General features: G+C 37.4%; 1 protein-coding gene across 6 annotated transcripts in view; it reads left to right on the forward strand.

The window, feature by feature from the left end:
* Positions 1 to 17,363, forward strand: part of PTBP3 (polypyrimidine tract binding protein 3) — a 39,523-nt gene that overhangs the window by 10,489 nt on the left and 11,671 nt on the right. For all 6 annotated transcript variants that reach the window (XM_057374536.1, XM_057374540.1, XM_057374538.1 and 3 more), the window contains exons 3-7: positions 4,514 to 4,585; positions 7,081 to 7,244; positions 8,099 to 8,245; positions 11,227 to 11,385; positions 15,434 to 15,544. In XM_057374536.1, coding sequence (XP_057230519.1) covers positions 4,561 to 4,585; positions 7,081 to 7,244; positions 8,099 to 8,245; positions 11,227 to 11,385; positions 15,434 to 15,544 — 606 coding nt within the window. In that variant the 5' untranslated portion in view covers positions 4,514 to 4,560. The remainder of the gene's footprint in view (positions 1 to 4,513; positions 4,586 to 7,080; positions 7,245 to 8,098; positions 8,246 to 11,226; positions 11,386 to 15,433; positions 15,545 to 17,363) is intronic.

Raw genomic sequence — 17,363 nt, forward strand, 5'->3', positions numbered from 1 at the left:
TTAAAAGATTGTAGAATTCATTGATTCCAGAAATAATGCTAAATAGATACTTGCCATAGTTTTAGCATGCGGACGTCCAAAAGAAGTGGTTAAGACTTAACCCTTCTGTTTCCAACTATGTGTGACTCAGRAAGATTTTGAAACCTAGAGCTGCTGACTTTCAAATGTTTGTAATATGYTTTTGCTATGAATGCAGTGGGTTTTATACTGGAATTGCAGAATCATTAGCGTAAATTACTATCAGAAATTTTTAAATCATAGAACAGCTGTAGCAGTTTCAGGAAAGACACCTCTTTCTGTAGTCAGTTGTGTAATATGCCTCATTTAGTCTGGGAAATTGACCGTGGCAGGTACAGGAGAATACTTTTTTTCATTAACTATCATTGAGTGCTATGCTTTGTAGAGGCCCCTTACTGGACTGCTYATGCAGCTATAAATGTTGCCTGTTTCTGAAGAAATGCCCAGAATCAAACTAATCTTTCTAAGCAAATGGTTTCTAGTCCCCATTTAGTAATTCAAGGAAAGAATAAACTTAAGCTAGCTGTAACTCTTCTTTGCTCTTACCTTACCTGTCACCAATTAATAATCCCCAAAAAAATGCAAAAAGGCTGCCTTAAAGTAGGAGAGATGGAAAGTTTTATGGTGTCAAACAAAACAGGCTTAAGATGCTAGGAGATATTATTAATATGTTTGAAATGAGTGCAGGAATAGAGGAGAGTATTGCAGCCTTGGTTTGGTAGCTGTCCTTGTTTTAAACCATTCCACTTACCTCATTTACCATAGGTCTGAAAGAAGGAACATTCATGATRTAATTGGTACAGTCCTTCTTACACTCAGATAGAAGGCAGGTGTGCTTTCTGTGAGGTAGCTTTGTGCTGGAAGAAGTGTTTATCAGGGAAGAATTAGACAGCATGGTTTCTTATTCTCCTGCCTGTTCGCTTTCACTGTGTGGCCTCACAGGGAACTGGTGCATGCTTCTCTCTGAGGTTAAGCAGCTGTCTTACCCCAGGGAGTTGTGCTGTGGAAACAGAAATGGTAGTGATGGCACAAGGGCAGTGTGAGCTCATGTCCCTGCTTAAAGAAGACACTTGTCAAGTGTCTATGAACTGTGGACAAGGAAGGATGTCAATGTAGCCTTTAAGCAGGATTTGGTTGCTCTATTGACTCTTTCTCTGCTGGATTTAAATAGTGAATAACTAAGAAGTAGCCAGCAGAAGACTCATTTACACAGAGAAGTTAGGGGCATGGTGGGACTTCAAGCTTCTGTAGAAAGATTCAGTTAAGAATTTTACAGGATGTTATCTAGGGCATGCTACCCTTTTTTGTGGACTTTTCAGCACTCAAGGCCCTGCAAACCCCTTTACCAGAGCAGCCTGTAGCCAATCTTTGTCGCCACATTAAATGTTTCATGTTACAAAGTATTTGGAAAAGGCTTCTTTAACCTCTGTGTGGGAAAGAAAAACATTGAACAGTCTTTACAAACAAGAATTTTGTAATTTCTTTGTGGATTCTGTATGAGCAGAGTTGTGAAAACACTGAAGAAGTAAATGTCATCTTTTCCATTAATCCAGAATATCCCAAACATACGCATTTTTTACTTCAGCTTGCACGAATGCCATGGTGTCAGTTTATCTTTGCATTCTTCTAGAACATGTTTGCATTGGTTTGTTTTTGCTTTCAGTCAGTGACTGAAAAGGCTTATCAGTTATAAGCTGGCCAAATAAAGAGATGATGGAAAGCATCTTTTTAGTATTCTCATTCTTGAAAAATACCTTGGTCAGCCACCTGCAAAGACAGTGGCATTTCTAGCAGTTTTCTTATACCATATCCTTCCAAGGATGCTATAGTTAACAAATATGCTGTAATTGTATGGGTAAGTATATAACTTGGTATTGATATAAAAAGTTAAAAATTGGAATAGTGCTTCAGTGGATCATTCAAATAATAAAGTATATTATTGTATATAATCTTGTAAGATTCTGAATTCTTCTGTAAGAAACTAAGTGGTGTAGTCAGAGTTGTAGACTTAGCAAGCCTGTTCCAGGACAATTCTTCTACAATTTCTTGATTTAATGTTTGTTTTGTTTTTTAACACAAACATAGTTAAAAGTATGATAATTTAAAAGTACTCCTTATATTCATGAAGATTCATGAAGAAAGTTATACGTTTAAAATTATGAGTATTCCCTGTATTGTAAGAACCCCAAAGCTTTGTTGATCTTTTATTAAACCAAGCAGAACAGTTGAATAGGTGATGAGCATGGGGTTTAAAAGAGTTCCTTTGTGTTTTGGGTGCTGTAGCTGGTTAAAGGTTGTCAATGTAATAGCAAAATCTAGGGATCTGTCTTACGATAGTGATTGAATGAGGTGTCAATTTTAAGTACAGGCAGAAGGTATGGCTGAAGGTTGTAATTTTGGTATGATTTTTCTCCTGTTGAAATTGCTTTAGTCCACCATACTGGAGCAGCAGTTCATTTTGTGCTGTGGTGAGCTGYAGCTTCATTTTTATGGATACAGGCCAGTTGCACAGAGAGTTTTAACACAGGTCACTGCAGCCATCTGAATTGTGTTTCTTTGCATGTGTGATAAAAATGGAAGAGGTTGGAAAATACTTTCTACTGAAAAACTTGGAGGTGTTTTTTCATAGCAGTGTATATAAAATAAAATATGAAATTTTAAGAGTACATGTTGGATGTGGTAATACACCAAGTTTTTTCACAGCCTTCTGGAAATATGCATTTATTTTGTTGAATAAATGCCAAGTTAAAATCCAAATTAAAGCCTCCACAACTTGAGTTACATCAGTAGCGGTTTTTCTTCCTGCCCTCCAGTAAATAAAAGGAAAGGTTGGTGTAATAAAAGACCATCCTTAATACTTTCTACCATATCTGCACATACAGCTTTTGTTTAGTTAGCAGGATATGCATTTTACAATCAAAATAGGCTCTTTAGGTGTCTAAATGCTGGTATTCTCTMTGTATTGCTAATAAGTGAAAATTAATACCAATATTGCATGTTAATTGCTCTCTAGTATCTGTGCTAGTACAGTGCCACATGCATGACATCTAGCAACTATTTAATTGATATTTCTTCAAAATATGGGATTTATATTTTTTAGTTCTCTTAATGTAAAAATGATTTTGCTGTTTGACACAATTAGATGTTTGTTTAAATATACTGCTAAGATACCATTTCATGGTTAAAAATAAGTCTCTTTTGCCAGAGAGGAATGAACACACTCATGTTTTCTTCCATCCCACACTAACACCTGTGCTCCTTCATGAACAGCTAAATTTGGCTGAAAAGATTCTTAAGCACYGTAGCCTAGTCACAGCCTTCTGTTGTGAATGACTTTCCCACACTAGGGAAGCAGGGGGAACACGTGATTAACAAGGATGAAGAGAACCAAACTGCTCCTTTAAGCACAGACCCCATATGTACCAGTGCTCTGAGCAGTATTTTTGCAGCCAGTGCAAGCCAGCATGATAGCTTATCCTTACCCATTTTCTTTGCAGTGGTTCCAGCCACTTGGCAACCCCTCTTTCAGCTGAATATCTAATCTAACTCAGCACAGAGTGCTGGTAGGTTGGGGAATTGATTAATCTCATAGAAAAAACTTTTGGGCAGGGGACTTAGTTCAAGTTCATGATTATGCGCAGGTGAGAATACTGGACCAAGGGCAGTGGGAACCTCTGAAACACTGGATCATCTTACTCTATTTTGCAGAATCACTCCTTTGGTCTAAACTTTTTCATTAAAATGCTTTTATGGAAGYGAGTGGTAAAAGTTTTAGAAAACTTAACTGTCTTTCAGAGGTGTTGTGGTTCCTTGTTTCTTGTTGAAATTTTGAAGCTGTTGCTTGACTGGAACACTACAGCAGTGTTAATGAGTTGATGGATGTAACTGGCAGCTAGATGCGGATTTTTGAATGAAGAACCTGTAGTACTCAAAAGCTTTTTTCTGTTACTTAAAAGCCTCAAATTATTAATATTCTTAAAGCAAATACATTGTTCCTTGTCCTAAGAATTTGGTGCTAAGTCATATGTATTTAGAAAATTGCAGTGAAAATCAGGTTGTTTTTAAAAAGTGCCATAGGTATAGTTAAATATGTCTCAAATAAGTTTCGCTCAAGGTCCCGTGTCCTATTGCAAAAGCAACCTGTGTGGCTGTACAGTTGTTCAGATGTAGAAGTAATGTTGTATTGGAGACTCAGAGCCTGCAGCCAACTCATTTCTTTTCATAAGCATCTTGATCTTTTAAAAAGTGAACTGTAGTGGGCTAGATTTAAATATGAAGTGTAGCACAGCTGAATTTGCTAATTCCTTGAAACATGGGAAAAAGTTTTGTTGTTGGAATTTTTTTTGTAAAAAATAAGTTCTGGCAATAGTGRATGATGTGTATACAAAGGGTGTGTTCTTGGGAAGTGTTAATAAAGGGAATTGTTGGACTTTTGTGTTGAGCTTTCTCTGTAGCAGCTTTAACTAGTAATCTTGAATCTCGTCTTATTTCTTAGTGTGGTCCTGACAAAGTTCTTCTGGTGCCAGTAACAGACCTTCTACCATGAGCAATTCTACTCCAGCTACAGGTATACATTAAAAAAAGACCGCAAGTTCTTCAACTGTTATTTCTTTGTGTTGTATGGATTTTTTTGCTTTGTTTTTTTGTGTATGTGTGTTGAGAAAGACATAATAAGTATTTATGTTTACCTGTAATTTTAGACCAGAGTAAGAAGTTGAAAGTGAGAGAAAGCTGGGTACTGTTTTCGTTAGTGTTACTTTTAGCATGAGGCATACTTGGAGCATTAATGACCAATAGTTGAATAAATTAACTGTCAAATAAATTAACTAAATCATGACAGACAAGTGCTTGTCAGCATTGTTTTCCAAATTTTATTTGATATTGGGGCAAGGAATGGAGCAGATGACCTCTTGACAAATATCTAAGAGTTAGTATATTTTCAATGGGGAAGAGTGAGAAGTCTGAGGAGCTAGCTTGAAGATTTTTCTTTTTGATTTCTTTGACTTTCACCTGTCAGAGTGTTTCTACTTCTGCTGATCAATTCAATGTGATGTCCAAATATTTCTGCTTGGCTTGAAATTGCATTAGCTTATGGCTCATCAATGTGATAGCTGAAATATGTATTGTTAACTACTGGTGCAGTGACTGTTCCTTCACAGAYGTATCCAAGATGTTTCAATAATGTAGAGGTTTTTGGGAGCTTTTGGGATTTATTAAGAGCCATTCTTATTAATCACTATGTAAATCTAAAATAAAATATAATCTCTGTTGAAATTCATATTTTTAGCTAATACAGCTATTCCAGCTGTGGCATTTGGTTTTTGTTATGAATTGTGATAGTAATGGACTTCCCTTTGTACATCAGGAGCTAAATTTCACTTTGTTCATAAGGCTTCTTTTTGTCTGTCTGAAAGCGTTTTTTACTTTTACTCAATTGAGTGTAAAATTCAGAAACGGTGGTCACTTTTTGCATGCTGTGAAGAATGGTTGAATTAATTTTGAAATTCGGATGTTGGAAGATACACATGGTTATCACTCTGCATCAAAATTAGTATCAATCCACAGCTGGAGAAAGAAGCATGGTGCTTATATTTGAGATGATGTTTATATGGTGTTTATATTTCAGATGTGATTATTTGAGATTTGATTGAACTTCAATTTATTGCTAATTTAGTAACTTTGCTAAAGTTTCACAGAAAAGCATTTCAATAATTTGCCACTTAGCTCCATTTTGTCACCTTTGACAATCTGTCAGAACCCAGAAGATACCACTTCTGCACGGATCACTTATATTAAACTAAAGGCAAAATTCATACTAGGCTTTATTTCCTGCTTTCTTTAGTCAATCATGCCTTAATTTAATATATACTAAGTCAARGACATCTTGTCCATTTTGAACCTGAAAATTAACAAAATAAGTTGTTAGACTACTAGTAACATGTAGTGTCATGGCTTGGTACTGATACATGTTTAATATGTTCAAGTTGGTCTTTAAGTTCACATTTTTCAGAATACATACACAGCACATGAAGCCATTTAAAGTTCTTCRATGAAAAAATCAGTTGAGAGAATTGTTAAGTATGGTATGATTGGGGCTTTGATCATCTAATTTGAAATTTTTCAGGCTTCCACTAATAAAAATACCCTTTGTAAACATACTTATGCAGAATGACTTGTGTGAACSAGTTTTCAGCCTTTGACTGTACACAAATGCTACAGCAAAATCTGAAGTTTCTTACAAAGGTCATACAGAAATTTCTTCCCAATCATTTTTGTTTCTCCTTGGAAGGCTAAATGCAGCAGATTAGGTGTTAAGGCTATCTCTCTTGCCTCGGGGAACAATATGCCTCTTCCAGATGTGTTGTTCTGTTTAAAAGTGCTGTCAAGGATACTGGGTAATGTCTTTGAAGTATAATMATTGGTCACTTACTAATCCACATTGGTTTTTTACAGAATCTATATAGGCATATGTTCAAAAAAACTCCACTTCTGGCGATGTGTCTGAGTGTAAGACTTGAGAGTTTGTAGGGATTTAATACTGTATATATTTTTCAAACACTTAAAATAATTTACAGCATACTTTCTGTATATTCTGTAAGAATATAAAAACAAAATCCAAACTTTGAGTTACCAAATCAGTCACAGAAACATTAATTTTCCTTTTATCACCAWTTTATCTATTACCTCCCAACTATGACTTCTCCCTCTTCTGTGCAACTAACATGTTGTAAATATCTTATATTGCATTTGAGGAAAGTTACTGGCCTCCACTGGAAAAAAAACCCCAACAAATCAAAACCAAATCACTGGAAAATAAACAAACAAGCCCAAAGCAAAGCCAAACATGCCACACCCTCCCTTTGCTGTCAAGATTTGGAATAGCTGATGAGTTCTTCTTACACTGTCCCTTTGTTTTATATGAAATGTCCTTTCTTAAGATTCAGTGAGCTATCCCTATGTCAATGTCAGTGCTGAGGTAGTAGTTTCTTTCCTTTTGGTTTTGATATGTACTCTGTGGTTTGTCTTGTTTGCTTGTCTGTCTCCCTCCCTGAAATGTTTTAGATAATGAGAAGAAAAAAATTAGAGGAAACAGATCGCCATGTTCCCCTTCRCGTGTTCTTCATATTCGTCAAATTCCAAATGGTGTTACTGGATCAGAAATCATTTCGTTAGGTCTCCCTTTTGGCAAAGTAACCAATCTTTTGATGCTAAGAGGAAAAGGTCAGGTATGTAATTTTCAGTGTTTTAATTGCAAAAGCAAGGCTGAAGATATGGGTCATGTTATGACAATTTTGATCTTGTGCTTGACCGAAATGATTGCAACATAATTTCATTGATGGCTGCAGATTTTCCTATTTTTAAATATGGAAGGATGTTATGAAATTTAAGTTTTTAAACATGCTTTTGGATTAAATAATGAACTAGAATTTTTTAAATAATAATGCTAAACATTACATCCAATTCATGTAAGAACATATAGATGACTAAAAACTACAGTCACTATTGATGATGACATATGCCTTCGAAGAGCCTGCCTGCTTAAGTTACTAACATGCATGCTAATTTTTTAACATCTTTTTAATCCTATTACATGTGACAGAGTAGTTTGCATYATGAAGAAACAAACAAATCCTAAAAATAATAAGCATTAATTAAAGAAATTGTCTAGAGCACTGAGCTGGATTAATACAATGCATAAACCAATGGATGTTTGATGTTCTGTTCCAACTTTTTCTATCGATATTCGTATCAGCTACGTAGRTAATAATGATTGCTTTCAGGAATTTGACAAATTATTAGCAGTATGGTATTTTTAGAAGCACTGCTTCCCATATGTCATACTTATTCTACCTCTTCTTAAATGATGTAGTGTACTCACAATGTAAAACTTTCTAAGAAAACCTGTGAATTGAATAAAACAGCCCTGTAAACAGGCACACAAAATGGGTTCTAATGCTGAGTAAATCAGTACTGTACTTTCAGATAATCTTTTTCTAGTGAGGGTGAATTGGGAAAAAAATAGTGCTTTGTTCTCTTGTAAACAAAACCAGTGCTGAAATCAGCTATGTATTGGTTGCAGGCATTTTTGGAAATGGCCTCTGTAGATGCTGCTGTTTCTATGGTGAACTACTATACTCCTGCTGCACCTCACCTCCACAATCAGCCAGTTTATATTCAGTATTCCAATTACAAAGAACTTAGGATTGACAGTCAACCTAATCAGACTGTAAGTATAATATTTCCATTTAACAGAATAAAATTGCAGGAGTTCTGTATTGGTTTTGGCTAGGACAGAGTTGATTTTCCTCATAGAAGCTGGTGACAGGAAGTATTAAGCCTTTTCTGCTTCTCACATTGCCCTGCCAGTGAGAGTACGCAAGAAGATAGGAAAGGACTCAGCTAGGACTGTTGATTGCAACTGACCCAGGGGATATCCTGAATCGCATGATGTTGGGCTCAGCACTGAAAGCTGGGGGAAGGATAAGGAAGGAGTGATGTTCAGAGTTGCCGCCTTTTTCTTTCCAAGTAATTATTATGCTCAATGAAGCCTTACTTTCTTGGAAACACTTAAACACCTCTGCCAATGGGAGGTAGTAAAGGAATTCCTTGTTTTGCCTTGCTTGCAYGTTCAGCTATTACTTTGCCTGTTAAACTGTCTGTAATTGACCTTATGAGTTTTCTCACTTCCACGCTTCCAATTCCCTCTCCCATCATGCTAGTGACTGAGCAATTGTGTGGCACTTYGGTGCACACCAAGGTTAAACCACAACACTAGTAAATGAATAGACTACACTTCAYTATACCAGTAGACAAATTCTGATATGTGTAATTTCAGTAACTTGTTATAGAGAGGGACACTTAAAAGCTGTAAAATTACTGTGGAGGAGCTAAAGTTCAAAAATAGTTTGTCATCATGAGCAGGAAATCAAGTGAAGGTGGCAGGAGKACTGCTTGTATGGACAAGGAACTCCTGACTGAGCTTGAATGTAAAAGAGAGGCAAGAAAAGTTAGAATCCCAGACAGGTGTCCCAGGAAAATTATACGGCATTATCTGAACACGCAGGGATRTGGTTAGAATAGGCAAAGGCCACATGGAATGTTCTCTGATGAGAGATGTGAAAAGCAGCAAGTATGGTTCCTTAAAGTGTATCACCAGCAGAAATAAKATTTTAATTTTTTTATTTTTTAATATTTAGGCATGCTGCTGTTTGGGGCAGGGACCCTGGTGACAAAGGAGATGGAAAAGGCTAAAGTTCTGAGAGCCTTCTCATCGTCAGCCTGTAGTTGTTAAGACTTGCCCTTAGTATTACCAAGCACCTGGGAACAGTGGGAAAGTCTTAATGAAGAAAGTAGAGAAGAATCACATTAGGAAGCATTTAAATTAATTTGATATACAAAAAGTCTGTGTCCCTAGTGAGATATACTTGGGAATGCTGAGGGAGCTGATGTCATTGCAATGCCACTCTACAATTTTGTAAAGGTCATGACAGTTAGAAGAAGTTCCTGAGGACTAGAAAAAACATCTATCCTCCTATCTTAAGGAAGGACAAGAAGGAAGATCAAAAGGAAGACCTGGGGAACCAGTGGCTGATTCCCCTTACTTTGGTCCTTGGGAAAGGAATGGAGCAACTCATTCTGGAAGCTCTCTCCAAACATTCTAAGGAGAAGGAAGTGGTTAGTCATWGTTAAGCATAGATTTAAGATTTGACCAATGTGATGGCTGCCTATGGTCAGAAGACCAGTTTAGTGGATGAGAGGAGAGGTTATTTTTTTATCTTTTGGCAAGACTTTCAGCATTGTTTCCAAAAACATCCCAGTAGATTATCTGATGAATGCATCTAGTTAAGTGAACTCTGAGGTGATTTGAAAAGCTAAAATGGTTGTCACCAGTGGCATAATGCTCGGATCCAGTCACTGGAAGTACACTAGGGGTTGATATTGGATTTTGGATTCCTGGATGAATTTCAGTTAAACTCCCATTTAKATACATAAATGATATACTTTATGTATCATAATTTTTTTTCTTTGTAAGACTGCTGATAATAGTGATTTGGGCATAAATCATTCATTTGTGCTGATACAAAAGTCACTCAAATCTTGCAAGCTGGTCAGTCTGGTAAATGTTATTTGGCTCTTTCCTCCTCTAAGATTGCTGGATTGGTTTGTTATCTGCAAAACCAAATAAATAACAAGATCTTTGTTTTATGGATGTGGTGTGCGTAACAGCCTCAGGAAAAGTATATGTATATTTGTAAATAAGACTCCTTAGGTCCAAGTATTTTCAACTTGGTGCATGGCACTTGCTTTTTTCTATAAAAACATTGTCTACTTTTAAAGATAAGCTGTTTGGCACTTTTATTTGAGTTTTGTCTAAATTTGAAGAGATCCTAATAGAGGAGCTGAGCACTGTTACTGTCCCTAGTACCTAGGCTGAAGTCTGAAGTACAGATTATTTTGCAGAGTTTTATTTTTCTGGAATTAGGTAACCTGTGCCCTGTTTAGTCTGTCTGCCAAAGAAATAGCTGAGACATGACTTCAGGTCACAATACTGCATTTGAATAGGAACATCTCTCCATAGAGCTTCTACTCACAGGAAGTATGAAGACCTTTTTGGGAAAGCCCATGAAAAAAAGTGTAGAGACTACTGTAGTCACAGAAATCCAGTTGAGGAGCGAGATTTAAACTTGTTTTTTGTGGTTGATGGCTTGGCTCTGAAAGAAGAGTAGGGTGCGCAGCTTTAAGCTTATCCCCACCAAATCTTAGTTCCTGAAGAGAGTGAAATCCTAATAAAGCAGGGCAAATAATTTTTAGTGTGTTGACTGGTTGTTAGTCTATTACAGTATTACAATATTGTCATCAACAATAKTGATAGAAAAATTTCTAGAATGGCAATAGCTTACTGAATCAAAGCAAAATCCTGTCTCTATGACATTACAAAGTAGTTTAACTGAAAAAATAGATGTAGTTCTGTGAGTTACACTGACTAGTTGTGAGGGAGGAGCATGGGAAGTTTGAATTATTATTCATTTGTGAATGTGATACTTGAATTAATAATATGAAAGAAATACGTTTTTTTCAAGTTATGTTTTATGTGCTTTTCTTTTAGGAGAACTTTGTTTCTGATATACATCTGAATACAAATGTTCATATTTGTATGAATGATTTGTGTGTAAATTAATTGTGCTCTCTGCTATGGCCTARTTTCAGAGATCCCAAGCTACATTGCAAGGTGTGAATGCTGTGCAGCATGGAAACCTTGGTTGTGCTCTTGCTGCTGAAGGTGGAGCCCTTCCAAGTCACAGTTCTGTTCTTCGAATCGTTGTTGAAAATGTYGTTTACCCTATCACTTTAGACATCCTGTATCAGGTAATGAGGATTGCTTAAAAAAAAAGTTACAATCTGTTCCAGTGTTGCTATTGTAAATCCTTTTTTTTTATTATTAAGTACTGTGGTTCCTGAATCTTTTGAATGAAGATTGTCTCTTYAAAATTATTTTCTGAATGTGGGGATCTGGGTTTGCAGTCGTTTTGCACAAATGAAATTTGAGTAAATGGCTCCTGTACTCAGATTTTCATGTTGTCTCTTTTAGTTTCTGTGAAAGCAGCAACAAACTCAAACTGTCACTTTTGCTCTCATGGTGAGCTAGTGAARTAATGAATGTTATGAACTTGTGAATCCGTATTTTAGTACTATTTCTTCTGAGTAGCCTTTGTAGTTTGCCTAATATTTAAGGCTTTGTATTCACCTTTATTACTCAGTGCAGGTGATTGTAATAGGCAAATTGCTTGGACAAATGTTTTTGATTATTTATCTTTAGAATGGCATTTGAATACTTCTGAAAGCTAGAATAACGGTAGGCTATAGTTATGAAAGACATTTCTGTAACTTGTTCTGGGTATTTGGGCTATGCTGTTAAAAGCTCTTAAGTTTGAAAGTAATAACTTTGAGACCACTTATTTGTGTCCAAAGTATTGTGTTGATACTTCACAACTATTGCAAATATTTTCATACTTGAAGCTTTTGGAATTAGTAGTAAATTTATGCAGTAAAAACCATACCCACATATGAGTTTCTTAAATAGCACAGTTTAAAATAAGTGGGATGGAAGATTTTTTTCCTGCTCTGCTGGGATCTTAAACCATAGTTGATTTTTAGCAGCACTCTATTTTTCCTCTTAAAATTTTCTCTGTATCTCTTCACTATGATACTGACTAACTAGYATGTTTATTAGTTGTCACTTGGATGCAGCAGTTTGCCTGATCTAAACCTTTGTATCTTTGAGTGTGATTCACTTATTACTGAACCTGTGCAAATACTATGTCAGCTGCTTAGGATTATTATTGCATTCAGAATAATCTCAGAACAAGCTCTTCTGGTTATGATTATAATAATGCGACAGCAAAGAGGAAATTTATATTAAGTTACTGTCATTTGATTTTAGTTTATCTCAGTGCAGCACAGCTGTATTTTCAGTATTTGAATTGTCCTYGCTGAACTACTTTTCCTAGAGCTACTTGTCTAGAAAATTCAGCAATATTTGAAAAGGGATCTTATTTAGAGTTCTTAATAGGGAACAATGTCCTCTAATTACAGCAGCACTTTGTGCCCAATAGCTACAATTTAACTTTTACTTTGTGTGGCAAGGTTAATGGAAGAGAGTATTTTCACTGACAAGTATAGCATGTTGAGGAATGCTAGTATGCAAGCTGTCATCCCAAACTTGGATTGTATTTTGTTAGCTGTCTTGCTTCTCAAGAAGTACATTTTTTTCAAACCACAACCCACCTTAAAATGTTTGTCATAAGAAGCTGGAAATTCAGTGTTATCTTTGCCGATACAAAGTTGATATAAACAGTATGTTTAGCTTTTAAATCAAACTGGAAGGAGTACAATTGCATTAAAAAGACCTGAAAAAGGTTTATTATGTTTTCTGGATAAACATGGAATAGTATATGTTGAGAAGCTGTATTTAGGCCTTTTTTAAGAGGAAGTGCTTTATGAACAGGAACTCTAAGACTAATTTTAAATCACTGTGAAAATGTTTCTGTTCTGTTTCCTATGACTCAGTGATGACTCCAGCATTAAAATCTTGTTTCTGAGAGAAGGAAAAACTGGGTACAAAGGGTTGGCACATTAGTTTTTTATCATTGATTATACGTCTAAGAGGCTGGCAAGAGATGCTTATCCTTACCTATGGCTTTTCTTTCCTATGCAGGTTTAGTATTTCTCAGGAGTTTCTGCTTTCCTGTCTTTGCATTGATTCAAAGAGTTTGTTTGAAAACTAATAGTATTTCTCAAATTCACCTTTCCTCTTTGAGTGTTAATTTGGAAATATTTTTTCTGAACTTGCATGATATGTCCTGGCTTTAATTTTGTCCTCACTTTTTGTGGGTTTGCTCTTGAATAGACACCTTCATGTAGCGCACACTCTTCTTTTGAATGTGTATGTATTTAAATTCAACCTTCAAAAGTATTTCTGCAGTTTAGATTTGTAATGAATCAAATACCATTTGATTATAAAGTATAGGGGTAGGTTCAAATCTAGGTGTTTGTCTTGCTTTTTTCKTCTTCATTTTTTAGTCAGTGGGTCTTAATAAACACATCAGCTATTTGAGGCATAGTTTTGCTCAACAAATTTGCAGAACTTGTCTAATGTGCCTAACATAAAAGTGGATACCTTGAAATGCAGTTTGCTGTTCCCATCTGTCATGGTTTGAATGAATTTAATGGGAGCAAAACACTCCCAAGTTCCAGCAAACCTCCCCCCCTCTCTTTTCACCACCCGGGTCCTAGAGACAAACTTTTCCACAGAGAGGAAAGTGAAAGGAAAAGGGGAAAAAACCTATTTATTTAAAATTATAAAAACAMMAAAAAAAAAAAAAAAACCTGTGGAATCAGCTGTTAGATCCCAAAGCCTTTCTCTTCCTTCCTGGGAGTAGCTTCCCCTCCGGGGCCCCCAGAGGGATGTTCAGAGTCTCTCCGGTGGTTCACTGAAGGATCTTTCTCGCCTGTCATGCCACGGGAAAATCCTCCAATTCTCAGATGATGAAGAAAAAAAAATTCGAGGAAAAACAAGTCCAAAGAAAGGGAGAAAAAAAAAAGAGCAGTCCCAGAGAGCAGGCAGCTTCTTTTCCACCGCTGATCCCAAGAGAGCRTCCCGAGAGAAAAAAAAAAGTGTGTGTCTTGTCCCTTTCCCTCCCATTGTCTTTGAAGGGAGGAACATCACCAAACAAACYAGAGCAGTCTCGACTAATGTATAGTTACAGAAGGGTTGTTTAACTTTCCTCTAACATAAGCAGATGATAGGAATACAAKACTCAGCTAACCTAGGACACCATCTCATCTGACTTCTGGTAACAAGGAATAATGTTGATAGAAACAGACAGATCCATCAGGSTAATGGATGGCTTTGTGATGTACTTGGATAAATTTTGTGGTTTTTAACCATGGGTTGATCTATTCAATACCTGATCGACTGACACCTGCTGTGATGCACCTTTCTAAGAGGGGAAGAAGTGTTCTAGCATGGGAGCTAGTGGTGCTTGTTGACAGTACTTTAAACTAGCTTGGAACAGGGAGGAGGTATGTGTGTAAGCTAGGGAACAAGAGGCTGGAGAGCAGCACTGTGAAAAGGGATCTGGTGGTCCTGGTCAATGCCAAATTGAATATGAGTCAGTGTTCAAGGTCTGGAGGGGAGCCTCCAGTATGAGGAGTGGCTCAGGTCAGTTGGTCTGTTCAGCYTGGAGAAAAGGAGAATGAGGGGAGACCTCATTGCAGTTACAACTTCCTCAGGATGGGAAGTGGGAGGGGCAGGTACAGATCACTTCCATCTTATAACCAGTGACAGGATCTGAGGAAATGGCATGAAGCTGAGTTGGGGAATGTTTAAGATTGGGAAAGGTTTTTTTTACCCAGAGCATGTTGTGAACTGGAACAGGCTCCCCAGGGAACTGATCACAGCACCAACCTGACAGAGTTCAAGAACTATTTAGACAATGCTCTCAGGTACAAAGTGTGACTTTGGGGTGTCCTTTGCAAGATTGGGAATGGGACTTGATCAATCATCCTTCTGGATCCCTTCCAACTCAGCATATTCTCAAACCTCCACTCTGTTTCATTATCTGCAATTTCTCTGCAGAGACTGAACAAAGGCCTGTTTGGACTATCCTTCCATGCCCTTTGTTGGTTGGACTTTGCTAAATCTTGAAAGAAAKATTTTTTTTTCTGTTTTTCCTATCTTTTATAGCTTCTTCTTTAAGTATTTTTTTTACCTGAAACTGAGTTCACACAATTGTTGTTCAGCTCTCACAACAGAAATATTTTTCAGGACTTTACTTGAAATATTAAATGCTGGTTTCTAGTGTTTGTTACTTAATACATTGCCTCTTAAAACCCATGTTTTTTCCCCTAACAGATTTTCTCTAAATTTGGCTTTGTCTTGAAGATAGTCATGTTCCATAAGAACAATCAATTCCAAGCTTTGCTCCAGTTTGCTGATCCAATGAATGCATATTATGCCAAAATGGTAAGTGTAGTGTGTATTCAGCTTGGTTTTTCTTTGGGGTGGGGGGTGTGGGGATCCCTGCTTAGGGTCAGGGAAACCATTAGGAAATCTTTTGACCATTCACTTCRTGATTTCATATCATTCTAACACTTCTGTTGCACATGAATAACTTTGACATGGCTCATTAGCTAGGAGGACAACACTCTATCATCAAATGCAAACAAATGTATAGCATGTATTTCAAGACCTGCATGAGTCTATCAGAACAAAAATCACTGATAAGATTCCCTCTCAGTCTTCTCAAGGCTGAACAAGCCCAGCTCCCTCAGCTTTTTCTTGCAAAAGAAATCTCTAATCCCTTAATCATCTTTGTAAGCCAACACTGGGGCTGCTGCAAAAGATGCAAAGGCTGTGTGTCTTTTGTGCTGAGGAGCCCAAAACTGGACACAGCAGTCCAGATGTAACCTCACCAGGGCTGAGTAGAGGGGCAGGATCACCTCCCTTGACTATGCTTTTTATAATACACCCCAGGATGCCATGGCCTTCTTGGCCACAGGGATAGATTGCTGGTTCATAGGCATCTTATCCAATTAGGATCCCCAGGTCCTTCTCTGTAGAGCTGCTTTCTGAGAGATCAGGCCCCATGCTCTGTATTTGAATGCTTTGTTGAATTTTAGTCAGTTTTTCTCTGCTTAACCTATGCAGCCTGTCAGGGTCCTTCTGAAGGGCTGCACAGCCCTTTGGGCTGTTGGTCACTCCTCCCAGCTTTATGACATCAGTGGACTTGCCTAGGCGGCATCTGCCCCTTCATATAAGTCACCTTTAGTTCCCATATAGAGGGAGCAGGAGATAATAAATAGTCAGGTGTGTAGAAAAACCCCAGCAACCTTTTCATGACATCTGTGATTCAAGTCCCAGTGAGGCAGACAAAGAGACCATTTTAGCCCAGTAGTCAGGTCAGCAGATGGGTGCCTCTGCTGCAACAGGGTGTCACCCACAATAATTATGCACCACTTCGGGTGATCCTATGCTCAGGGTCCGTCTTCTCTGTTGCTTCCCTTAAAGTCATGCCCAACTCTGTGGGCTTGGACTGAAAAGGAACTTTTAAGCTCATTGCATCCAATGATAAACCTAATGCTGCCAAGTTCACCTCTGAAAAACCATGTCCTGATGCACCACATCTGCACATATTTTAAATACCTGCAGGGGTGGTGACTCCACCACTTCCCTGTTCCAGCCTGTTCCAATGCCTGATAATCCTTTTCATGAAGAAATTTTTCCTATTACCCAGTGTAAACGCCCCTTGCAGAACTTGAGACCACTTCCTGTTGTCCTGTCGCTTGTTATGTGGGAGAAGAGACTGACCCCCAYTTTGCTACAGCTTCCTTTCAGGCATTTGTAGAGAGCAGTAAGATCTCCCCTGATCCTCCTTTTCTCCAGGACAGACAACCACAGCTCCCTCCAGGACTCCTAACAGGACTTGTGCTTCAGATCCTTCATCAGAGTCCTTTGTGTAAGGGTCAGTTCACGCAGCTAAAATTTCCAAATTAGATTTCCTGTTAGCATCTGATAATGTGTGTTGAGTGGGAGAGAAATAAGAAGAAACATAGGAAGTCAAGTCATGCTTAAAGCTATGTTTTGTCCAATTGGCACAAGCTGATATAATACTAACTAGTGGACTACACTAGAATTCTACACAGAATGTTTAGGTAAGGGTAGTGGGAGCATAATTGTCTACTTGGTGTTTAAAAAGAGGACTTTAAAACTGGAAGGTGAATTACTGTTTGGATACAATTGTAAGGTGAAAACGGTATAATGATGGAATGGTTTGGATTGYAAG

This window comes from Malurus melanocephalus, unplaced genomic scaffold, assembly GCF_030028575.1.
Source record: "Malurus melanocephalus ecotype Western Australia unplaced genomic scaffold, MMel_1.1 scaffold_228, whole genome shotgun sequence".
Classification (NCBI taxonomy): domain Eukaryota; kingdom Metazoa; phylum Chordata; class Aves; order Passeriformes; family Maluridae; genus Malurus; species Malurus melanocephalus.